This window comes from Colletotrichum chrysophilum, assembly GCF_026319265.1.
Source record: "Colletotrichum chrysophilum strain AFK26 chromosome Unknown scaffold_58, whole genome shotgun sequence".
Lineage (NCBI taxonomy): Eukaryota > Fungi > Ascomycota > Sordariomycetes > Glomerellales > Glomerellaceae > Colletotrichum > Colletotrichum chrysophilum.
The window spans coordinates 7,822-31,707 of NW_026517345.1; the positions used below are offsets into that span (position 1 = coordinate 7,822).

The 23,886-nt window shown below is 54.8% G+C and overlaps 6 protein-coding genes across 6 annotated transcripts; 4 read left to right on the forward strand and 2 right to left on the reverse strand.

The window, feature by feature from the left end:
- COL26b_007238 (uncharacterized protein) lies at positions 1-2,937 on the forward strand (the record flags this gene model as incomplete). The annotated part of the gene is made up of 3 exons (XM_053180036.1): positions 1-169; positions 226-1,471; positions 1,524-2,937. 3 exons carry the CDS (start codon positions 1-3, stop codon positions 2,935-2,937), a joined length of 2,829 nt encoding a protein of 942 aa, XP_053035956.1.
- A 4,222-nt stretch (positions 2,938-7,159) lies between these two features.
- Positions 7,160-8,979, forward strand: COL26b_007239 (uncharacterized protein; the record flags this gene model as incomplete). Its single annotated transcript, XM_053180037.1, has 4 exons — positions 7,160-7,565; positions 7,625-7,817; positions 7,915-8,655; positions 8,709-8,979. The coding sequence occupies 4 exons, from the start codon at positions 7,160-7,162 to the stop codon at positions 8,977-8,979; spliced, it is 1,611 nt and encodes a 536-aa protein (XP_053035957.1).
- Positions 8,980-10,330: 1,351 nt separating this feature from the next.
- On the reverse strand, positions 10,331-15,630 carry COL26b_007240 (uncharacterized protein; the record flags this gene model as incomplete). The annotated part of the gene is made up of 4 exons (XM_053180038.1): positions 10,331-12,412; positions 12,464-14,959; positions 15,011-15,480; positions 15,543-15,630. 4 exons carry the CDS (start codon positions 15,628-15,630, stop codon positions 10,331-10,333), a joined length of 5,136 nt encoding a protein of 1,711 aa, XP_053035958.1.
- A 763-nt stretch (positions 15,631-16,393) lies between these two features.
- On the forward strand, positions 16,394-16,996 carry SPM2 (Ubiquitin-conjugating enzyme spm2; the record flags this gene model as incomplete). The annotated part of the gene is made up of 4 exons (XM_053180039.1): positions 16,394-16,466; positions 16,533-16,612; positions 16,672-16,877; positions 16,933-16,996. The coding sequence occupies 4 exons, from the start codon at positions 16,394-16,396 to the stop codon at positions 16,994-16,996; spliced, it is 423 nt and encodes a 140-aa protein (XP_053035959.1).
- A 955-nt stretch (positions 16,997-17,951) lies between these two features.
- COL26b_007242 (uncharacterized protein) lies at positions 17,952-19,175 on the forward strand (the record flags this gene model as incomplete). Its single annotated transcript, XM_053180040.1, has 2 exons — positions 17,952-18,358; positions 18,428-19,175. The coding sequence occupies 2 exons, from the start codon at positions 17,952-17,954 to the stop codon at positions 19,173-19,175; spliced, it is 1,155 nt and encodes a 384-aa protein (XP_053035960.1).
- A 764-nt stretch (positions 19,176-19,939) lies between these two features.
- Positions 19,940-22,153, reverse strand: COL26b_007243 (uncharacterized protein; the record flags this gene model as incomplete). The annotated part of the gene is made up of 1 exon (XM_053180041.1): positions 19,940-22,153. One exon carries the CDS (start codon positions 22,151-22,153, stop codon positions 19,940-19,942), a length of 2,214 nt encoding a protein of 737 aa, XP_053035961.1.
- Between the last annotated feature and the right edge of the window lie 1,733 nt (positions 22,154-23,886).

Consider the following 23,886-nt stretch of genomic DNA (forward strand, 5'->3'; position numbering starts at 1 on the left):
ATGACGAAGTCAAAGAGAGGTATCAAGGCAGAGCCGGGATTCCATGCATCGGTGTCGCCGACTGCCACTTTGAGCGGATCTCCCGTTCAGCAGCAGAGAAGCCAGGCTCCTCCGAGCACCTACTCATCAGCAGCGGATGCATCCCAAGTGTTTCCCAGATCCAACGCTCGTAAGCCATCTACCTCACAACGTCTTTCGTTATTTTCAGATGCTGACATTTCACAGCTCCCCCCTCCAATAAACCGCCTATGAGCTTGGCGACCCGGTCCGTCCGTACTGCCATGACGAACCCCACTGTGGATGATAGTGAACCCGTCCTGATGCAAGTGAGGAACCGCGAGATGGCAAGCCCTTTGGGAGGCACCCAGATGGACTCCTCGTTCTTCGATGGCTCCTTCCGCGACATTGGCGCAAAGCTCAAGGTCTTCAATGACACTCTTGGTGAACTCCAGCAGATTGGTGTTTCTCACGATGTCGCTCTCCCCCAACTCGTCTTAGTTGGTGACCAGTCCGCTGGCAAGAGCAGCTTAATGTCCGGACTTGCTGGTCTCAACCTTCCTCGCAGTGACGGAGTCTGCACTCGCTGCCCTATCCACATTCGCGTTTCTCGTAGCATGGCCATGGATCGTGGCGGTCCCGAGTGGTCGTGCCGTGTATCACTCCAACAGGATTACGCTTTCTGCCCCCCTGGTGACTACGAGATTACCAAGGCCGACGTCACCTCTCAGAACCCCTTCCCGCCTTGGGTCAAGCAACCTCGCGTTGTGAAGGAGTTCATGACTATTTACGATCAATCCGACATTGACACAGTCCTCCGATGGGCCCAGATCGCCATCCTCAACCATGACCAGAACCACGAACTCTATATTCCCGGCACCGGCGCAATCACCAAGCAACGTCTGCTGGACGAGGAGGCGGAGAGAACGGCTGCCAAGTTCAGCCCCAACACAGTAGCCCTCGAGATCAAGGGTCCCGACCTGCCCGATCTCTCTTTCTACGACATGCCGGGCATCTTCCGCAACTCAGCACGGGAGGAGGAAGAGTATCTCGTCTCTGTCGTAGAGAATTTGGCTCGTGAGTACATCTCTCATGAAGGCGCCCTCATCATCTGGGCCGTCCCAATGAACGTGGATCCCGAGACCTCGTCTACTCTCTCAATCATTCGCGATCTCAGAGCCCAGCAACGCACCATTGGTGTGATGACTAAGGCGGACCTACTCCCCGAGGGCAACTACGCCCAATGGCTATCCATGTTGAGCGGAGAGCGCCACAGAATTGGCCACGAATTCTTCATCACTTCGCGCCCATCCGACCGCAAGCTTGATGAGCAGCAGCAGTGGGAAGAGGCTTACTTTCAAAATGGCTCTAGTGAACGTTGGCCTGAGGAGTTTCACCCCTTCCGCGACAGATGCGGTGTTGAGAAGCTCAAGACAGCCCTCTCTGAGAAGTTGGGCAAGGAGTTTGCCAAGAAGTAAGTAGCAATCTTTCTACCCTGCTCCGACTTCAATGCTAACACGGCACAGCCTCCCATCGATCAAGCAGAAGGTCGTGACTCGCGTGCGCGAGATCGAAGCGGAGCTCAGCACACTTCCCGAACTGCCTAGCAACGTCGAGCTAGAAGTCCGTAAGAGTTTGATGAACTTTTCGAGCATTGTCAAGGAGACTCTTCGCGGCAGAGAATTCTCTTCTAACTACGGAGGCCTATCTGAGGCTTTTCGGGACTGTGTCTTGCAGATGAAGCCTAAGTTCATCTTGAAAGATCAGTCTGATGTCCCTATCTTGGAGATCTCGGACGACGAGGACGATTCGACGAGCACTGTCACACCTAGCAACAGGAAGCGCGGAGCCAACGGACAGGGCAATGCGAGCGCCAAGAGACCTCGCCCCAGCGTCAATGGCGGTGGTTCATTCTCCGCCGCTATCAAAACTGAAGACGGCGGTTCTACGCCGTCGACACCCTCCCGTCGACGACCCATCCCCCCTTCTCAGCTTGCCCCTGCGTTCCAGCAGTATGCCAGATGTGGTGCTGGCTTCCGTACTCTCCGCCAAATCAGCGAGGATATCAGAGCCAAGACCAAAGCTGGCAGGCCCAGCATTGTCCCCGATGAGGTTTACGAGGATTTGTGCAAACAGGCCGTGAAGGCTTGGAATCAGCCTATGGCAACCTTTCTGCAGGAGACAATGACCCGACTGCAAAGCATCGTTAACTACGCATTGGACCAAGCTTTCGGATCGTTGAAGAGACGCCTGATCTTCAAGGAGTCCAAGAACCTCATGGCCCAGTTCCTCGAGGAACGCCGTGCAGAGGCTCTGGAGTTCCTCAACGACATTTACGCCATGGAGACTTTCCAACTTTTCACAGTAAACAAGAAGGCCTTTGAGGAGTACGAGCGCTCCGAGCTCCGAGTGCTTACACGCTATCGCCATGTTATGCGCTGGCAGGCGTTCTCTGGAGAGGCTACCAAATTCCACGACTGGGATGAGATGACGCCTGACCAGCGTTCCCAGGAGGAGAAGAAGCATGCCAGCGAGCTCGCGAAGATGGGCGCGGATACCTTCGATAAGGAACTGAAGGTCGCAGCTTATGTTCGCGGCTACTACATACTCTCTGCTCTTCGCTTCGCCGACACGGTGTCTCTCTCGGTCACGTCTCGTATGATGCCCAAGATCATCCAGCAGCTCGACTTCTTCTTGGAGGGGCAACTTGGTCTAGTAGGGGCCAACGATGGAACCGTCTTCTCGCGTTTGATGGAAGAGGACGATGCCACCGCCAGAAAGAGGGAGCGGCTGAGAGGCGAGCTCGAGAAGTTCAAGAAGGCCTTGCAGAGCATCACCAACAACGAGTTGGAAGTCGTCTCTGGCCCAGCTTCGCAAGATACGCCTTACGAGCCGTACGAGGAGTCTGTCGTCGAAGACATGGAAGTCGACGGAGCTTAGACGGAATGTCTTTTATTTTTGTTGATCAAGTTAGAGAACCCGTTTTTCTTGGGATCAACGTTCTGAACAGGGTTGGGCTTTTAGGAACATGGAAAGATTCGGATGGATACATGTGTGAATATGGCAGACGGTCTATACGGACGGATGACTGGAAATCGGCCGTGGATAACATTTGGGAGGCTGGAAGGCCCAGTTGGCGTATGGTTTTTCGGATCACCGGAACAGTTTTGCTTTGTTCGCCGGTCAGCAGGCACCGAATCCTTCGATTGTAAACGAGATACCAAAAATTGCACGTAGATAGCTAGATAGCTTGGAATCGATACCGACTGTTGTGTCAAGACGGACTCGCATACGATTAACCCTTCCTGGGGTAGGTGAGAGAGGTATGCTGTAACGAAGGAAGTCGACAGACAAGCTAGAAGAAGGAGAAGAGGGCCAGTCGCGTCGTCTTGGGCCAGGCAGTTTTGCACTTCGGCAGCGCCTGCTGAGCTCTTGGCGATGAGGATTAAGGAGGGAGAAGGAAAGACGTGCCGTGGTGCCTTCCGTGCCACAGCCTCTTTTACATCAGGTCGGACCTTTTTGCACAGGCCGCCAAGGCAAAGAGGCAGCCATTGATCGATCTTTGGTCTGCTCCTTCCAATCGTGCCTTCTTTTCTCGTGTCAGTCTGGCCGCCTTCGATGCACTGCATCCTTTGGTCCATCATCACCACGGCACACCATGCAAACTTCAGCCCCCGATATCAACTTGGGACGAAGTCCTCGACACTGGCATCTTATCGCGCCGCCCCTTTTGTTTACGCAGATTTCAAGGGGTCATCAGGCTTCGGGGTGTACCACACCTCGACTTTACCCGGCTCCCCGCCAGTCCCTCAGATCTGGGACCGCCCGAAAGGATGGCTATCGTCGCCCGGCGTAAAAACGATGCCTCCATCGGCTAATTAGCCACTTACACGCCATCATCCCAAGGGAAGCGGATATTTGAAATCTAGGGCTCATCGAGGGCAACGAAAGGAAGGCAGGGTGCCGTTTGCCATCCAGCAAGGCCTCCCTGGATGTCGGGTTGAGTCTATTCCTCCCAGGGACTCGTCAGTTCGCACTAACGCGGCCAGTCCAAAAAGACGTTTCTCCCCGGGGCCTCCGTCCACCTCAATTCAGCGGGCCCACGGGTCCACGTTTCTTCTACCCCAGATTTGGATGAGTTGGGTCATGCCCTGTCCACTGCCATTCTCGGTGGGGTCATAAGGCGCCATCGCGCTTTAAGTGGCAAGCCGGCACTGGCGATGATTCGATGGAACGATGTGTCGACGCGGGATTCCCCAGATTTTCCCCATGGGGATCGCACCGACTTGGCCCAGCGCTGGGGAGTGCTTGCGTGTGTCAAGCAATTAATGCCAATCACGATGGATATGCGAGCAACGCCCAGTTGGGCCAGATTATCGAGCTTGGTGTGCAGAACATGAAGGAACTTGATCTTCCCCGGTTGGTCAGTTATGAACTGTCCATAAACATACGGCGGATACGGAGATCAGGACGGGCTTCTTTGCGCTGGTCCGAGCCACCATTCTCCCGTCTTCGCGAATTTTGCTGTGAAGGCATAAATGCCTAAACATTCAACAAACGCGAAGTTCTCGGGGTCCCCCATGAGCTATCGTGATGACGGAACACAGCCGGTGGGCAGAACATTGGTCAAAGATGCCACACACAACTCGATTCTCGGCTCCAGCCTGAATCTCACGAGGAGCTGAAGCAACGAGATGGTTTTCAGGCGTCTCAGGCACATCACGACCCTGGCCAGGCTAGCCTAGATCGGGGCTAGAGCACCTGTCAGACGGGAGAGCATTGTCGGGCCTGTATTCCGAAGAGGCGCTCTATTGACCGACTCAGTCGTTCCATATCAAATCTGGCTCAGATGATTTCGCGTGGCTGGACGGCACTGGTCTGGAGTTTGTCACGGCATCCTCTGTCTCGTGTCGGAATGCATCTGGGGTCCGGTGATGTGGCACCAAGGAGGCGGCACTGTTACTGGAAAGTATTGGAAACATGGTGCAAAGATCCAAGGTGAACTGTTACCTAGATGGGTCAATGATTCATGAAGCCATTTCGGGGTGGATCGGCGGCAAAGGGAAAAGCTAAGTGAGCTGAATCAAGTCGGACTTCAACCCACAGAATCGAAAGGCGCTTAGGAAACCAACCACACCGCAAGCCTCGGAAGGTTGCAGCACATCTTCGCCCTCTCATTTCCATTCATAGCGTCGTGCTAACTATCGATCGTACCATCAACCATACTCACGTTCGGTACCGAAAATTGCTCCATGGCCTAAGTCGAGAAGGCTTCGCCAACAACTTACCTTGTCGCTGCTCACATCGAAACTGACTTGAGGAGAGAAAAGCCGTTGACGAGGTGACTGGTCGGTCAAGGGTCCGGATTTCTAGCAGTCTCGCTAAAGCGCCATGCGCCTCCCACCCGCATGGCCGGACCCAGGCGAATCCAGTCATTAAGCTTAGCCCACCACCATCTCGACTTTCACCCGCTTCATCGACTGCCACAGCTGGTCTCTCGTAACCGAAGTCCACCAACGAGCATAATGCAGCACGCAGCTGTCTTGGAGCTCTTCCCCAGGCTCCACGTTTCGAACCAAAGGACCCCAACTCTATCCCACGCCGTCTCGACACACTCTCGCTTCCAACAATCGATCCCTCCATGACGTCCCAACCAATGGAGTTTACATGGTTAAATGTCTTTGCCTTTTCCCGGCCTTTTCTCCCGGACGGGCCTACTCGTGAAGCCACATGCTCCCCAGATCAGCTTGACACCTAAACCGCACTTCGCCAGAGGCCAGGCAGGGCTGTTGGACAATCATCTGGTACGCTAGCTCCTCATTCTTTTCATGCATAAGTTCGCTTGGTCCTCAACGGCACATATCTTGGTAGAAGCTTACTCATGTTAGGTTGTCAGGCATCCTGCAGCATGGCCATGCGTTCATCCCAGCCTTCTCGCCTTAGTCTAGGCCAGTGGTCGCACTCGCCAAAGATTGAGAAATGACTAGTAGTCACGGATCTCATGATGTTCAACCTGTTTGATCAAGGTCAAATACTCATTGGCCAACACCTGATGATGCGCTAGACCTACTGACGCGCGACGCTACACTGCAGCGGTGTCACTACCGGTCTGCCGGGCGACGTACAGGGCAAGAAGCATAGCAGACTTCTATTTTCAATTTACAAAGACATAGTTGGATAGCACGACAGAGTTGTTGCCTAGCCTCGAAGGATGAGCCGGCGGACCGGAGATGCGGCACCAACAACAACTCAGGCTCTTCATGAGGGCCGCGTTCGAATATGTCCTTAGAGAACACAAATCTAAGGTGCTCCGATTTGGATCAGGAAGCTGCCTATGCCAAAGCACAAGCTGACAACATTCTACAAGCCACGGCACCGGCCACAAGATAGTCCCAGGGCGCCGTTGAAGTCGGTGCGAGAAGGTCGCATTTCCACAGAAATGGAGCGGAGACGAAACTTCTCAAATGACCATTCCGCATGCTGGGATGCAAGCTACCAGCTTCCGTGCCACATAGATGGTACATTGGGCACTTTTTTTCCAACATGAAAAGGCTCAACCCACGAATCAAGGATGCAGGGGAGCCAAATCCTTGTCGGCGTCCGTTCCGGACCTGGAGGGTATGCTTCTGTGCCGCACCCACCAATCCGCCGGCTGCATGTCTGGACCTATCTCATGAGAGATCTGCCATTTGCATGGCCTTTCCCGAAGGGCTAGACGGAGAAGGGGCAACACGCCCGCCCACCACGCACGAGAACTAGAATCGCTCCGAGCTCGGTGTCTCCTGGGGAAGAAAATGTCCCATCACTCTGCCCATTTTTACCCGCATGTCGCCAATTCGTGCCGGCCGCCGCGAACCCCTGTTCTGGTCATCCCCGCCCTCCCCCAGACTTCCCCTTCATGGGGGGTGCACATGTTCCAATGGGGTGAGTAAGGCAGCTCCGGGGTCAGCAACGCGGGTGAAAAGAAAAAAGTGCTGCTCCCGCATGGGTGCTCAGGGCGTAGTTGGAGATGGGAAAGACATAAGTTTGTGACCCTGCCCTCCTTCACGATCACTTCCGCTCTCTTTCCTCACCCGCGAGTCGGTCAATCAACTTCAACCCTTCTCTAACATCTTTCAAGTTCTTTCCTGCTCTTTGGAACGCACCCAAGAATACCGCCATCATGGTGAAGAAGGTCGTCGCCTCTCAGCAGGTTGCTGACAACGTTGAGATCGCGCGAGCTGAGGCTCCGCGATTCGAAAAGGTCTACTGGCTGAAGGAGCCTCACCTTCGCAAGCTCTACTTCTCGACAATCTTCCTCATGGTCGCCTCGGCCACCACCGGTTACGATGGTATGCTCGTCAACACATCCCAGCAGATGCAGCGGTGGAAGGACTACTTCGGCGATGGCGTCTCCGACAACAACAAGCTCGGAATCCTTATCAACATGTTCAACATCGGTTCCATCATCTCCTTCTTCATCACTCCCTATGTAGCCGACGGTTTTGGACGTAAGGTAGCCATCATCAGCGGCTGTATCTTTATGATTGTCGGTGGTTGCATCACTGCTTTCTGCAACGGCTGGGGAAGTGAGTTAACTCATAATCACACTATCTTCGATGAATACGGCACTAACTCACGATTCCAGTGTACATTGGCGGTCGATTTATCCTCGGTTTCGGCAACTCACTGGCTCAGATGTCATCTCCCCTCCTGCTTACAGAGATCTGCCACCCTCAACACCGTGGTCCAGTCACTGCCATTTACAACTGCTTGTGGAACTTGGGTGCCCTGATCGTCGCGAGTATCGGCTGGGGAACTTCATACGTCAACAATGACTGGTATGTTATGGATTCATACTTACCCAGCCCCTGAATACTGATCAGCTTCACACAACCATCTTCATTGATCTGTACATGCTAACAAGTGAATAAAAAGGTGCTGGAGATCGATTACTTTCATCCAAATCGTTCCATCAGTTATCCAACTCATCGGCATCTGGTTCGTTCCAGAGTCGCCTCGTTACCTCATCAACAAGGACCGCTCCGAGGAAGCCCTGGCCGTCTTGGCGAAGCACCACGCAGGTGGTGACTACAACAACGCGACTGTTCAGTTTGAATTCCGCGAGATGAAGGAGACCATTTTGATGGAGAGGAACGCCGACCGTACGACTAGCTACGTCGACTTTCTCAAGACCAAGGGCAACCGATGGAGATTGGCCATCATTATCTCTCTGGGTATCATCTCACAGTACTCTGGCAACGCTCTCTTCTCCAACTACATGGACGCCATCTACGAAGGTGCCGGCATCACAGAACAGAACCAGAAGCTCGCCATCTCCACCGGCAAGTCGATTCTTGATCTCTCCTGCTCCATCGGCGCCGCCTTGACTGTCGACTACTTTGGCCGCCGTCCTCTATTCCTGGTCGCCATCAGCGGTATGGTCGGCTCCTTCGTCTGCTGGACCATCACCGGTGCCGTCTACGAGAACTCTGGCGGCACCAACCAGGGTTCCGGATATGCTCAGCTGGTCTTCATCTGGGTCTTTGGCATCTTCTACGACATTGGCTTCTCCGGTCTACTGATCGCCTACGCCCTCGAGGTTCTGCCTTTCCATCTTCGCGCCAAGGGTATGATGATCATGAATATTACCGTCCAGGCCATTTTGGCCATTGGCAAGTACGTTGAACCGTCCAAAATCTATTCTGCGTCCTCCACTGATATCGTCCTAGCCAAACCAACAAGATCGCGTGGGACGACCTTCCCAACCACTGGAACTTCATGTTGTTCTACACCCTCTGGGACTTCTGCGAGCTCGTCTTTGTCTACTTCTTCTACGTCGAGACCAAGGGCCCAACTCTCGAGGAGATCTCCAAGATCTTCGACGGCGACGCGGCTGTTGCGCATGTCGACCTGCACCAGGTCGAGAAGGAGATCCATGCCAACGACCACGAGGAGGACATCAACCTTCGCGCTGCGCACAGCGAGAAGACTGCTGCCTGAGATATCCTCTGCTGCGAGCTACTCAGAAAATTCAAAAAAATGACTTCTTTCTTGTGTCAATTTGTAATCACGCTTGGATTCGTTAGCCTGGTAGTGGATGTAATAAGAGCCCTGCACCGGTCGGGGGCTCGGGCTGTTGGGGGTTGATCATGATACCAGAGACATCGCGACGAGGGCTTCGTCTTTCAGCTAGACGAGGCTCCGCGAAGCGCATGCCTTACCACCTACTCTCGTTTCAAGTAGCCGTTCAATCAATTGACCTGTTACTCTTCCCATCCCACGCCTCTGAGCTGAAATCGCCAACACCACGCCATGCAAAGCCAATACACCCCAAGCTTTCCTTGGGAGTTGTTCCACAGTGTTTCTCCCCGAGACTACAGCACTAAACCCTATCCCCGGATTGTATCGGGTACACTGCACTACTGCCGGCACAGGCAGGCTCCCTCCATCCCTCGTGCGGACACGAGGACGGGGTAAGATCAAGGAAGCATGCGGGTTGGTGGACCTTGCTTCTTTCCCGGCGTGGCTGGCACCCCCAACTGATGTGGGAGTCCTGCGGAGGGCAAAGGGCGTTGCGGGCCGTCTGGCCGTGTGGGATTCCGCTGCCTGATTTGTGCATCCGGAGAAGAAAGGGCTTGTCCAATTGAGACGCTGCAGGATTCCGACGCATGTGGTTGGCTGCATGCTATTTGTGCATACGGAGGATGCGGGGGAAAGACGGGCGGATGGGGTGATTTGTGCCCGGGGTTTTGGGGTTGGGTGGTGTTTGTATGTTTTGTGTTTATGGTTTGGGGTGTTTGAGGACGGTTGTAAGGCTGTGAGATGGTCAACGAGGCATGATGAAGTTGATTAAATGGTTAGAGGTGGTGTGTGAACCGTCTGTGAGCCGAGGGACACGGCATGTTTGGGTCTGAGGGGTGGGTGTTTGTTTGTTTGGTGGATGTGAGGACGGATATTACTTATGCAGGTATGGCCTCGGCATGCGGGTTGTCTTGGCTTGGAGGAGGGAGGAGGGAAGTTTGGTTGTATGCAGTGGTAAGGGGCGCGTAGGACTTGCTTTTTCATGTGAGTTGATGTTTTGGACGTTGACTGAGGAAGTTGGAACAGAATATTGAGCAGCAAGCGACAGGAAGCCAGCGAGCTGTAATGACTTTGGCATCAGGTCATACGGATTCATTCGGTGAGCATCACTACGTTGAAGGCTTGGCGCTCAGTCAAGGTTGGAACGAGCAAAAGAATCCATTTTATGTGTCTCGAGAATAATAATCTACAATCAGGTGCCGGCTGCATGTCTGTCTAGTCATCTAGGCTTGAATGTACACGAAAAGCAAAACGTAAAATCAATGTTTCCTTAAAGCCCGAGTTCGCCGCCTACGACCTCGAGGGCTTCGGTGCACAGCTTCAGGACCGCCTCGTCGCCCGAGCCGCCTGCCACCTGCACCGCGCTGACGAGGAGCGGGTACAGGCGCAGCAGGTGCTTCCTCCCGTCGCTCTCGACGTTGGGGGTGTCGGGGATCGCGTCCGAGGTGGAGGTGAGGTCGACGAGCTGCCGGAGGACGCGGAGGAGCTCCTTGCGCTGGGAGAGTGGCTGCGGCATGCGGCCGCGGAGGGGCTGGTCGGCGATGTAGGCGCGGATGGTGAGCGCGGTGCGGAGGATGAGGAAGGGGGCGGCGGTGCGGGCGATGCGGATGTGCAGGGCCTGGGGCGCCTCGGAGAGCACGGAGCGGGGTGGCGGGAAGGCCGGCGTGGGCGGCTGGACGACGATGCGGACGGAGTCTTCGCTGTAGACGGAGACGAGGGAGAAGAGCTCGACGAGGCAGACGTAGGCGATGCGCTGGCGGCGGGTGGGCGCGGGATCGATGGTGCGGCCGTTGCGTTTGGTGTAGAGGGATGCAAGGCCGGTGCCGTCGCTTGTGGAGAGGAGGGCTGCTTCCGCTGGAGAGGGGGCGTGGATGATTGTGGTGCGGAAGAGGGATTCGGCGTAGGCTTTGCGGGTTGTGTCTGGGATTGCCTCGGCGCCGAGGGAGGGGATGATGAGCTCGCGGAGTTTGTGGAAGGACGTGATGTCGAACGACTCGTCGTCGGCGAGGTCGGCGGACGGCGGGGCGACGTTTGTGTCTGCGCTGACGATGCCGTCTGCGATTTCGACAATCATCTGCCAGATGGACTGCAGGGTCTCGCGAGGCACTTCGAGATTACGGATCTGCGGGAGTGTGGCTTCCAGGACGGCGATGATTGTGTTTGTGGACAGGCGCCATGGTTGTGCTGACTTTGTGACGATCGGGAAGCCGTATTTCAGGATGACGGGCTTGGAGAGGGCCGAGAGGGCGGCGGAGAAGGCTTCGCTGGAGTAGATATCCGCGTCGGAAGCGTTCTTCAGAATGAGGGTCTGCAGAATCGCCATGCTAGCCTTGGACATTGCGATGTAGGTTCTCCTCGTGGAGCCGTGGGACTTGAGAGCTTCATCTGAGAATGCTAAGCGGACGAACTCTGCCACCTGGGAGATCATTGCGGAGGGCACGCCGGCGAGGTCTGCTCGGACCATCTTGATGGCTTCGAGGACCTGGTTCTGTAGTGGCGTGACGTACTCAACGTCGTTGACATAGGCTCCGACAGTGGCTTGTTGCAGGGCCTCGCGGAAGAGGGTGAGCATCTGGCGCACTCGGTCAACCGTCAGGTCCTGCTGGACCAGCTGATAGACGTCATGGAAGGCGGCGACGTAGGCTATCAAGCAGTTCTGGTTGTCAGCCTTCTTTCCATCGTCCTCGTCGAGGGAGGTTGGTGTTCCCCGGGACCACATTTCCCACGCGGCATTGACCGTATCCGTGTCAAAGATCGGCCTGCCCGGTTCTTCCTCGAACTTGATGGCCTTCCCAAGAGCCTTGTAGGTGGCCGTGTTGATGTTGAGAACCTTGAAGTCGAGCAAAGTTGTGAAGTGGCCCAGAAGTTCCTGCCAGAGGCCGTTGAAGGAGGAATGAGTCGAGAGAGGCTCCATGTATGTGGCCAGGAGTTCGGATATGCCGTTCAAGACCACCACCGCGGTCTCGTGCCATTCCTTACGGTCGCGGTGTGCTGAGTTTTCACTGGCAGCAGCCTGGAGCTCGTCTTCGATCGAAGACAGAAGTTTGAAAACCACGGACTTGACGCAGATGGACCAGGCCTCAGGGCTGAGCTTGTCGCCGTACGCGTCAAAGATCCTGAGCAGTGTCTGAATTGCGCTGTTTCGAAGCTCAAGCCTCTCATCGGCAGTGACGGTCGTGAGCCTGAGGAGCAGAAGCATCCACAGGGCAGCATCCGATGCCGTGTGCTCAGAGTTTGCGGCAAGCGCAGCTAGATCCGAAATACTCGAGCCCTGCATCAGATCGGCGGTGATTGGCAGGGATTCCGTCTTGCCAGAGAGGAAGTCGGAGAGTACCCAGAAAAACGTTACGGTCTGCAAGTTGTTAGCTGAGTGTCAAAAAGGTTAGGACGTGGACTACTCTACCGTAAGGGCAATGTTGAGATCGTCATCTTGCGAGCAGAATTTGTATAGGGTATCAACAAGTATGAGAAAGCAGGAATTGGGCAGGGACGCTAGGAAGTCAGAACAGATAAGTTGAAGAGAATTGAACGAAGATCTGACAAGCTTCGCTGATCGTGTCATGAGAACAACCGTTTGAGAACCCCGGCGCTCACCAGGGGCGAACTTCTTGTCGATGAAGATGGAACCGATGATTTCAAAGGCGATCTCCCAGCCGCTGACAAGAGTTTCGCCGCAATTTTCGAGCAGGTTCTTCAAGCCTTCGAGCACCACCTTGTGGATTTCGACATCCGTTCCATGGCTAGCCACAGTCACCTCCCTGTCATCCCGCTGCAAAGGCATGAGGGCGTCTCGCAGTGCCTCTAGGAGGAGAAGCTGCACTTTCCCACATTGATCGCGTTCCATGGTAGCCGCTACATTAGCCGACTCGAGAGCCAGTCTAACCAGAATATCTGCAGCGCGCAGTCTTACGGAGGCATTCATTGCAGACGCGTTAAGAATGTGGATGAGCTCGGATGTCAGCGGCGTCCATCCTGACACATCAGGTGGGTACGATAGGAGACGGTCAATGTTGATTGTGGCAATATCACCTAGCTTGGCGAGGGCGAAGTGGTCTTCTTGGTTTGGTCCGGCGGCGGCAGTCGTAGAAACGCTGAGCACTCGGCGATGTTGGCCCGGGGGTTTTATACTGCCGGATTGCGGAGACTGTGGCTGACTTGCGGTCTCGGCGTTTTGCTTCTCTTCGTTTGCTCTCTCTAGGAGGTTACAGATCGCCGTCACGACCTCTCCAAAAGCATCATTGGGGAAGTCAATCGTGCTTTCAATAAGTCTTGAGGCAGCTGTCTCCACAGCTCTTACTTCAGAGGCAAAGTTCGACAACAGAGCGCTTGCTTCGCCCTCTGCCTGATGATCTGTCCCTTTCGTGGCGAGAGGCGTTCGTCCAGGAGTCTTACTCGTGGAAAAGAGAACGAAATCAGCTTGCTGCAAGGTCTCGAGTATGATACGCCAGGATGGGCCCAGGGTCGGACCGAGGGCGATTCCGAGGTTCAAGAGGGCTCTCAAGCAAAGGAGGTTTCGAGTGTTAAGAGTCATCTGGCTTCCATCGACGCTTTGCTGCCGTCCTTTTTCGGTGATCGGCGTGGACTGCGTCGCTAAGCTGTCAACGCTAAGCAGCCCTCGAGCATTACTGAAAATGCTGCTAGGAGCTTCGTTAGTTGGCGTGGGTGTTGTGGGTCGAGCTGTCCCGGCATTGAGGCATGCTGTGAAGACATTTGGAGGGACGGCGGCCTTTCCAAGCGTTGTCAAAAAAGCATCTCTCGGAGTCGACAGCTGAAGCAGTCCGGCTACATGAGCGAACTTTTGGAACGCTCTGACGAGACTGTGGTAGTACTCGGAGTCCATGGCAGCGTAGAGGAAGGTTGAGCAAGTGGCAAGAATCGCTGGCCAGCATTCATCAATGATGGCTGCACAGATCTTCACCTCATTGTGCAACGGATGATCCTCCAAGACAAGTGGGTTGATTGGAACCGGATTCTTCTTGAAGGAGGCTGATCGTTCCAATGCACCGCGTTGGCCTTCAGCATCCTCCTGTGATGGTGCCGGGGAGTCGCGCCCTGCTTCCTGCTTTCCACCTCTCTTGCGACTTCGGCTTTCTCCGGGTACTGTCAGGGGAAGAATGAACTTTGCGAGGCCCTCAGAAAGCGATGAGATGCAGGACAATGTTAGACTGTAGATGTAGGACTCTGGGATAGACGGTGCCTCGGTCTTGTCCAGTTGGTCAATGCACGGAACTCTGACATTGCTCCACTGCGTGCTGATTCCGATATTAGAACCATCCGAACCAACAGATCCGCTGATGATACCAGTGACGCCACTGGCTTCCAACATGGCCTGGTCGGTCGATGATGCGATGCTAGCATAGGGGTTCGCCACAGGTATGGTTGACTGGTGACCCAATCCAATAACAGATGGCTTCTCGGTGCTGAGCCTCACAAACGTCGCTGTCAAGTGTTTGACAATGTTTTTCTCGCCTTCCTTGGCATCGTAGTTGACAAAGATCCGTCTGATAAGGGCGTGTTCGGCGAAAATGCCCCTAAAGACCTCTAGGCAGAGGGCCCGCTTCCACACGGCGGTGTCCTGGTCGAGTAGATGCGTCAAAATGTCCAAGGCGTCGCCACTGGCTGCCGGGAGAATGTTGATATGTCTTCGCAATAGTGTGTAAAGAATCCGAACAAGGCGGACAGATGTGGCAAAATTTGGTCTGCCTTTAAGAGCGCTGATAATGAAGGGCATTACGCGGATCTGGAGGATGTGTGCCTGCTCTTTGTGGGTTGAAAAGACTGCGGCGTGGTTGGTTAGGACCGACTCTATCAGCTCTAGACCAAACGTCTGAGGAAGGCCGGAGAATCTCAAGTACTCCGGACGTTGGTTTTCAGTCATGAGACAGAGGTCGTTGAATATCTATGAGGTGATCAGCAAGACCAACTGTTGTCGTGGAAGCAAATAACCTACCCTGTGGGCATCCAAGGCGGCTGCGCGTAGCTCAACCACGCCATCGCCAGTCGGGGCCTCTCCGGCGGGACTTCCTGGAGTCGCAGCTTTATCTTCGGTAACCACCTTGTCGAAAACAGAGACGACCAACTGCTGGAGAGTGGCAGCCGATGTGTTGTTGACGATGGCATTCTTGCTGGTCTGCAGAATGAAGCAAATGTTCAAGGCAGTGATGAGAAGGTCGCCCTTGAGGTCGGTGGCATAGTTTTGCAAGAGAGAAGGCAGGGCCTGGAGAATTTTGAGTTGAACATCGAGACCTGCAGAGGTGGCCTCTCTCAAGGCTTCGAGGACCTGGTTCAACTTCCCCCTGGGAAGCGCGCGGGCGACGATGAGCCTCTGGAGGCAGACGATGGCGATTCCGGTAAACTTTGCATTTTTGGTGCCACATGCAATTATGAATGGGTTAACAAAGTTGGGGCGCTGCGCGAGTTCTGTGGGCAAAGGTCAGCCACGACGGACAATCATAAGCCGCGCGTAGGGCAGCGAAAAGTACCGTTGGCAGCTTGAGCTTCGTTGGCTCCCTTGAGGCTTTTCAACTCATCGAGTGACTTTTCAGCAGCCTTATGGTTACAAATCAGCATTGCACATCGGCCATGTCTTGTTCGGGGTCATGTACTTGTCGGAGGTCATTGTGCTTCCGTTTGCTTTCTTGGATGAGGTTCGTTAGCTCCGTAGCTAGGAGCTGGGTCGTCATTCTGTCACGAGTGGCCCCAGGGGCAGTCCATTATCGAGAGAATGCGCCAAATGAGACTTGAACGACGGGCGAGTCTGAAAATGACAATCTGTCTGCTGTTTAATGAAGTGTTGAGGAAAGAGAGCGTGCAACCTCTCCTGAAAAGGCCAAGGGAGCTATCTCACTGCGATGTTCGGTGTCCATCCAGAGCTCCCGATTGAGGTGAGCTGTCCACCTTGAATGATGACTAAGGCCGTCAACCCGCATTGAAGGTACCCACTCTTCTCACGGCCTTGGCAGAAACGGCACGACGCTCACCGCCTTACCAGTGCCCCGCGTTGGCTCGTGCGTCCGGCAACTAAGGTAAGCTGACCTCAGGCGCTGTTTGCCAGCAGCATTGGTGCCCTTCAGGTACAGGCGCTGCTGTGTCTCTCAGCTAGGCCGCTAAGAAGGTCGGTCCAGTGTGAATACGACAGCCAGACACCGCTTGCGGGTCTACCTACCCGACAGTTAGGTAAGGCCGGGCCTCTCTCACGCTCGCTCCATCCAGTGCATTTCAGGTCCAGTGTCTCCCTCCCACTTTGTAACCCCTCCATCAAGGCCATCGTACTCTACGTTCTTTTTCATCCTACACCAACCGTCCTCCCCACGACATCTGTACACCAGCAATCATGGGCGCAAAGGTCCCGCGCAACTTTAGACTCCTCGAGGAGCTCGAGAAGGGCGAGAAGGGTCTCGGAGCAGGTACTTGCAATCCGTGTGATCGTTCCCAGTTGCCCCGCGCATTCTGACTGACCCCCCAACTTGCAGAGGCTTGCTCCTACGGTCTTAATGATGCCGAGGACCTTCTCATGTCCGACTGGAACGGCACCATTCTGGGGCCCCCTCACGTTAGTAAACCCCTGAAACCCCGTCGCATACAAGACAGCGTCTGACAACCCTTCGACAGAGCGTCCACGAGAACCGAATCTACTCCCTCAAGATGCACTGCGGTCCTAACTACCCCGATGAGCCTCCCACGATACAGTTTGTTAGCCAGGTCAACCTGCCTTGCGTGAACCCTCGCAATGGCGTCGTCGACCCCAAGCAGTTGCCTTGCCTTGCCGGCTGGAAGAGAGACAACACTATGGAGACCATCCTGATCGAGCTCAGAAGGTGCGTCTGCACACAGGGTGTGGAAATCTCCGAGGCATTACTGACACAGTTCCAGATACATGGCTGCTCCTGCCAACAAGAAGATCCCTCAGCCTCCCGAAGGCTCCGTATACCAGTAGCCCGATTTTATGATTTCTGGAGTGCGCGAAAGAAGGTACGGATGGGCTGGGTAGGCTGATTCTCGATACACATGGCATGGGTAGTATGGCTCAATGATGACGACTTTTTCCTCAAGACTCAATCCTTGCTTTCGATTTGTTTTGCTCAGAGAGCAACGGCAGACGAGGTGTTACTGCCGTACTGATATGAATGTGCCGGTGAATTCCAGGTAAGTTTAGGGGCTGAAGGACCGGACACACGTGCCTTTACCATCTTGCCATATCTACCTTGTGTTTTCATCCCAAGTGAAATCGCCCTGAAATTCGCATGGCCTGACTTGCGTTGATGCAAGGCGCCACTTGTCATTGGTCCTTTACCGCCCGTCTGGCGCTTGTACTGGAACCCTCGTTGCTTGACGCCTTTCACACCTGGTCGGTCAGGCAAGCCAGCTTATTACATGCGATGTCAGAGTGATGGAACTATGTAGACTTATCGAAGCATGTACGTCTGGCAGCGAATTCTGCTGCAAGTGTAAATCCATGCATTGGAGCAGGCTGCCATAGTTGACGAAGAAACTAACCCATCCTTCTGGTACTGTCGTGGCATATTCCCTGTGCATTGGCGTAGCAGAAGGTTGCATACTTCATTCCGGGAAGCCATTCCTTGAATCACGTCCTGAGTCGCTCGCACTTGAGCGTTTGCGTGGACGGGAGCATCACACCCACCTCTCTGGCGGGCCTCGGCCCCTTCCGCCGGCTAAATGTCGGCAGGCAGCTGCCGCCTCCGTCATCAATGGAATGCAGTGGTCTTTTTTTTTTTTTTTTTCTCGTCTTGTTTCCGCAGCGCCGACCAACGACCCACGGCCCACGGTGCTTACCTTAGCTGATGAGAGAGCTGGCCCCCCCGGAGCTTGCAACCTCCATTTGTGATCCACGCAGTCCAATTCGACCTTAGGCCAATGCTGCAGCAGCAAAGATGGCTTCGGCGGTAACCAAGGCGGTCCTCTCCCCGCCTCTGCGGCGGGCATTCGCGCAGTCGCGCAGCTTTCAGACGAGCACCAAGAGTCTGCTCCCCTCGAGCTTCGGCATCGGTTCCAGCATTCCTCCATCCTACTTCCAGAAGCCTTCCCTCCCCGCAAACACCGTCATCCGCTTCGTCCCTCAGCAGACGGCATGGATCGTCGAGCGCATGGGAAAGTTCAACCGCATCCTCGAACCCGGTCTGGCTATTCTCGTTCCCTTCATCGATCGCATTTCCTATGTCAAGTCACTGAAGGAAATCGCCATCGAAATACCCAGCCAAAGCGCCATCACCGCCGACAACGTCACCCTTGAGCTGGACGGTGTTCTCTACACGCGCGTCTTTGACGCCTACAAGGCCAGGTACGCTACTTCCCATACGTCTCGACTCCTTTCTTCAGAGACACCCTTACTGATCTGACTGTCTGGCAGTTATGGGGTCGAAGATGCCGAATACGCCATCTCCCAGCTGGCGCAGACCACAATGCGATCCGAGATCGGTCAACTGACCCTCGACCACGTCCTCAAGGAGCGCGCAGCTCTCAACACCAACATCACCCAAGCCATTAACGAGGCAGCTCAGGCTTGGGGCGTCACATGTCTGCGATACGAGATTCGTGACATCCACGCACCGGCTGGCGTCGTTGAAGCCATGCACCGACAGGTCACTGCTGAGCGATCGAAGCGAGCCGAGATTCTGGACTCCGAAGGTCAGCGCCAGTCCGCTATCAACATCGCCGAGGGTAAGAAGCAGAGTGTGATTCTCGCTTCCGAGGCCATGCGCTCCGAGCAGATCAACAGGGCGTCCGGTGAGGCCGAGGCCATCCTCATGAAGGCCAAGGCCACGGCAGCTGGTATCGATGCTATTGCAAAGAGCATTGCTGATGGCGAGGATGCGGCCAAGGGCGCCGTAAGCTTGTCCGTCGCTGAGAAGTACGTGGACGCCTTTGCCAAGTTGGCCAAGGAGAGCACGGCTGTTGTTGTTCCTGGCAACGTGGGTGACATCGGCGGCATGATTGCCACCGGTCTCAGTGTTTACGGCAAGGTTGGTGAGGCGCAGGCCAGGACAATGGCGAAGCAGGTCGTCAACCACGAGTCGCAAGAGTCTGAGGGCAACGAGGATAAGGATCTGAAGGACACTGTACTTGATACCTTTGATGAGGCAGCTGGACAGAAATGATTATGGAGGATGGAGCCGGCGTTGATGGATCACTAAACGGGGAAAACCACCGGATGTGACAATATGTACTAGTACTTTATCTCACTCAATTCAGTGACGGGCGGGAAATGCCCTCGCAAAGCATGAATTCAAGTTTGCTTGTGGTTCACTTTCTCAAATGTGTGGCAATGCAGGGGTGTGATGCTATTGTCTCGTGGGCCAATGGGTAATACGACAATGAAGGGCACATAAAACTGAGCACAGCAGAGAAGGCTTGACTGTTGTCAGGTGGCGATTGGACAATTGCCGGAAGGAAATGTTCATAATGTAATGGATTGTTGGTATATATGGAAGGATGGTGGGAGTCTAAGGCACCTTCCCAAAAGTCTCTCTGAACTTTCCTTAACCTCCTTTCCCTTCGACTTCAACGTCCGTCATTTGTTCCATCCAAAAACATTATGCCGCCATCAAGCATGTCTTGTAATAATATTACAGGTCAACGAAACGACTCAAGCGTTATGCCTTCGGCTCCGTTTGCGGAGCAAGTAAGGGGAAAGAATAAAGCACGCAAAAAAACAGACGATGGCTCATGCAAACATCCTCCCGCTTCATTCCGAATGAGGATTACCCTTTCCCGCTCCAAACCAGAAACACCACGCCTCCTGTATCCAGTCCAAGATTTGTACAAGATCGATCATTAACAAAGAAAATTAGTCATGTGCAGGGTATCAAGAAGAGATTATCCGAACCATGTGCGGCAAGCTTCTGTTCCCTCGTTTCAGCCATCAACCATCATCTCCCCACCAGCCGGCTTCGACACCACCAGCGTTGCCGACGGCACTCAGCCGAACGGCCTTCTTCTTCGACAGCCCATGGTTCGGCAGGGGAAGCGTCCCTTCGGGTGAGACAGGAGAGTCTGGTCTCGGGATCCCGGCCATCGGCTCGAGATCGCTCTCAGACTCAACCACGTGGATCTGCCCCGGAACTTCTGCGAGGTTGCGAGGTCTCAAAGGGGAAGAGTCGTGACGTCCCCGCTCGCTCGTCCTCAGCATACGTCCTCGCCCCTTGTTTGGCACGCCAAACCCCTGAAGGCGTGGCCGAAACATTGACGGTTCCTCCTCCTCTTCACTACCGTTGTCAAAATCCATGAAGTCACTCAGGTCTGGGCTCGGTTCGGCAAAATCCATCGAGTTGACGTTGCCGACAGGTCGGTCCAGGTACAGCAGAATTCGCTCATGCTTCGCCTCTGACTGCGGCATCTCCTGGGCCACTCTGGACCTCCTTAAGCTGCTTGCCCGTGACGACGGCAGGGATCCGTTTCGTGACGAGGAAAGCGGCAAATCGAGGTGTCGAGAGTTACTTCGACTGTGGTTTCGTCCGCCGGCCAATGACCCCGGACGCCCTTCGGACGGTGTATGCGAGCCCGCCTTGATCGTGCTGCTGGACGTGGTGGAAGTCTGATGACGCAGAGTCTGAGGAGGCTCGGGCCATTGCATTTCCTTGATGGTGTTCTGCGATGAGTTACGTTGGTGGTGGTACTGCGTACCATATTGCGCCTCGTCCTCGTATTCTGCGAGGACTGATTCGCGCATACGTGCTCGCTTCATGCGAAGAGCAGCAAGGAGCATCTCTTCTTGCCGAGTTACGGCCATAAATCTCGAATCCGATCCACCTTGAGCATCGATAGATTCAGTCGACGTGCTGAAAGTCTCTACGGACGTGGGACTTAGTGGAGGAGTCGGCTGGTCGACAGAATGTGTTGATGACTTTGTTGACAGCATACGCTGCGGTGTTTCGACCACTCTTTCGGGCTTTGGAAGAGGCTGCTTGGCAGGCATGGCAGCGGCGCCTCGTGACTCTTGAGAGCTGTAAACTGACCGAGGGCCTTGTCGATCGCTGCCGGAGTTCGTCGTCGATGTTGACTTCGTAGAGTACAACGATGAGCGATTGGAAGGCGCTGGCGGCTGGTATCGTGTGGGCGGAAGAGAGCTCATTCGCGCACTGGGGCTTGGGGCCTTGGATGGAGGCGATTTGGCGGGTATAGTGAGATACGTATTGGTCGGAGCAAAACTTGCGTGCTTGACAGACTTTCTGGAGCTGTGAGAAAGAGAGGGCGCGTCGCGAGATCGGAACGACTTCAGCGATGAGGGAGCCAGACTACCAGCATCACTGCTCTGAGATTCGCCAGTGGATTTCGAGATGGAGTCAGGGAAGAAGTCATCTTCAGAGTCGGACGACAACGAGAGCACGCTCTTCTCCATCAAATCCGATCCACCAATACTCCGGCTGGTTCGTTTTGACGCTTTGGACGTCTTGGTATAGCGGCTCGAAACGCTGGATGCGCAATCGCGATCTGCCATTGTCATCTGTGGGATGGGCGGGTTTGGGACACTCGGCGCAACGACGTGAGCAACCTGTGGTGGCGGAGCCTGGTGCGGGCGAACTCCGGGTCTCATGACACTCTGCCTCTGGTCTGTTGTGGGTGGTGATCTCAGTTGTGTGGGACCATTTCTGGTCATGGTCTGATCCGATTTTGCGAGAGGCCCATCGTGGCCCAGCACCTGGTCAAACGACATCTGCTCATAATGCTCGTACAGATTGGGCAGTGTGCTAATATCGTTGGCGCCTCGTCGGCTACTTGACCCCGTTCTTGGGCGACCTGATGACAAGTTCTCAACCATACGCTCGTATGTGCTCCGTCTTACCAGCTTCTTCTCCGTCCGCTGCTGAATGGGCGGTGGTGTTGATTTTGGGGAGGTGAGGGAGGCAAGAGATGGGGACTTGGTAACATGGTCTGGCCCGAGCACTGGACTCCCTCGGTTGCTGTCACGACTCTTGAGGCTCAGGCTGTGGTGTTTGTGCCGGGACAGCAATGGCCCCAGATCCAGTCTGCTTGGCTTCTTCTTCGGCTTCGAGTTTGATAGCGCCAGTGGCGCCACCGAGTTTTGTCCTTCAATATCCAGCAGCTCGTTCGCTTTTTGGGGCAGTCCTTTGGCCATCGCTGACGAGGAAGTTTGCTGAGATATTGACAAAGGCATTTTCGACTTGTCGTACCATGAAGTAATCGTCGAGCTGGATCCTCGGCGGGTGAGGCTCGATGTCTCGGTGAACTCTCTTGGGCCAGCATCTGTGTTCAATTGCGAAAACCGATTCGTCAGATACGCCGGTACAATCTCAGACTCCTGTTCCCATTGCATATTTCTGCGATGATTCCCGCTGAAAGCCTCCTCTTCATTATGGCGACCTCTCTCGGTTGGATGATACGTTGCGGTGCTCTCAGATACGGAAACGCTGATTCCGGAATTCGATGCGTTATCCCATTGCCGCGGTGCGTCGATGTTGATCTCGGCGGTTCCCAGGATTTTCTGGGCTTTCGACATCGGCCCTGATACGATCGGTCCGAAGGGCGGCTTCTGTTTCCTCCCCGGAACAGGAAATGTGAATTTTGATCGGCCCATCTTGACGAGCTAGATGGGGCGAGGGGAGCTCTGTCCAGTTGGTCAGCTCAGCTCAGCTTTGGAAGCATGAGAGGAAGCGCGCGGCGCATGGAGAAAAAGTTCTGCTCATGCGTGGGTGGCCCAGGGAATTCATATGGGAGAGCCCGTCTTTGCAAAAGGGAACTACCTTGTCAAAGCAGGTTGACAACCGCGGCTATCGATGCATGCGGTTCTCTAGGTCCAGCCAGCCAGAAAACTCCATCCGTTGCGTTGCTCGTTTGTGAAAGTTCAGAGGTGTCGGCGCTGCAGATTGCGATTCGGCCCCCGTACGACGTCGTTGACAGGAAAAACAATATCGGTTGCACAGCTGAGAGCAAATTCTCCCGACAGATGCTTCCTCCGACAGCGACGAAATGAAATGAGGCGACGGCCGTCATACGAAGCACCAAAGGGGGGGTAGAATCAGCCAAACTCCCGTTTGCGTCTCCACTGGCTCAATTTCCAGCTCGGTCCGGTCCAGACAGTCTCTCGCACTCCGTTCGTTATCCGTACAATCCTCTCCTCCACGTGTCGAACATCAGCATAAACCTTGGAGTGAAAGAGGGAGGAAGGATCCAAGAAGCAAGCAAGCAGGCCCTTTCATCCAGGAGCATGTGCCGGCTGCTGGAGGGGATAGCGACTATGATATGGGGGGGAACGACTGGAAAAGTGGCCTACAAGCACTTTGACGTGCCGGCCGCGATGGCCACCTGAACCTTACATACCGCACCCTCTACTCTAAAGTCATCCACTCTGGCCTGCTCACACCTCCCTTCCTTGCTGGGGACTGCCTGACTTGCAGGTGATTAGGGTGGGAAGCCGTCCAGATTCTGCATGGATCTTAGCCGTCCACCGCACCTAATCCCTGCAAGCCACACGAGACGGTGGGAATGCAAAAGAGCAGGTCGGACAGCCCGCGAACACCCATTTTACTGCAAAGACCGACCTGCCAACGTCGCCCTCAGTGGTCAGTCCTCGGCCTGGCACTCAACTTTCTTAGTTGCTCCCGCCGCGCTCAACGACACCCGGAGCTAAGGCAGGGGTCGTCGGCGGACAGACACATACACCCCTGAATTATGAGTTGGGTTTCTCAGAAAGACGACGACGCATAGGTTGCAATCTTGACCCGTGGAACGGACAACGAAGCCACATGGGACGGACGGGCAAGACGCGGAACGGAAGTATCCAGGGAGCCACAACCCGAACGACTCAAGACAACGCGAGCTTGACTCTCCTCGGCCTGTGCAAGAATGAGG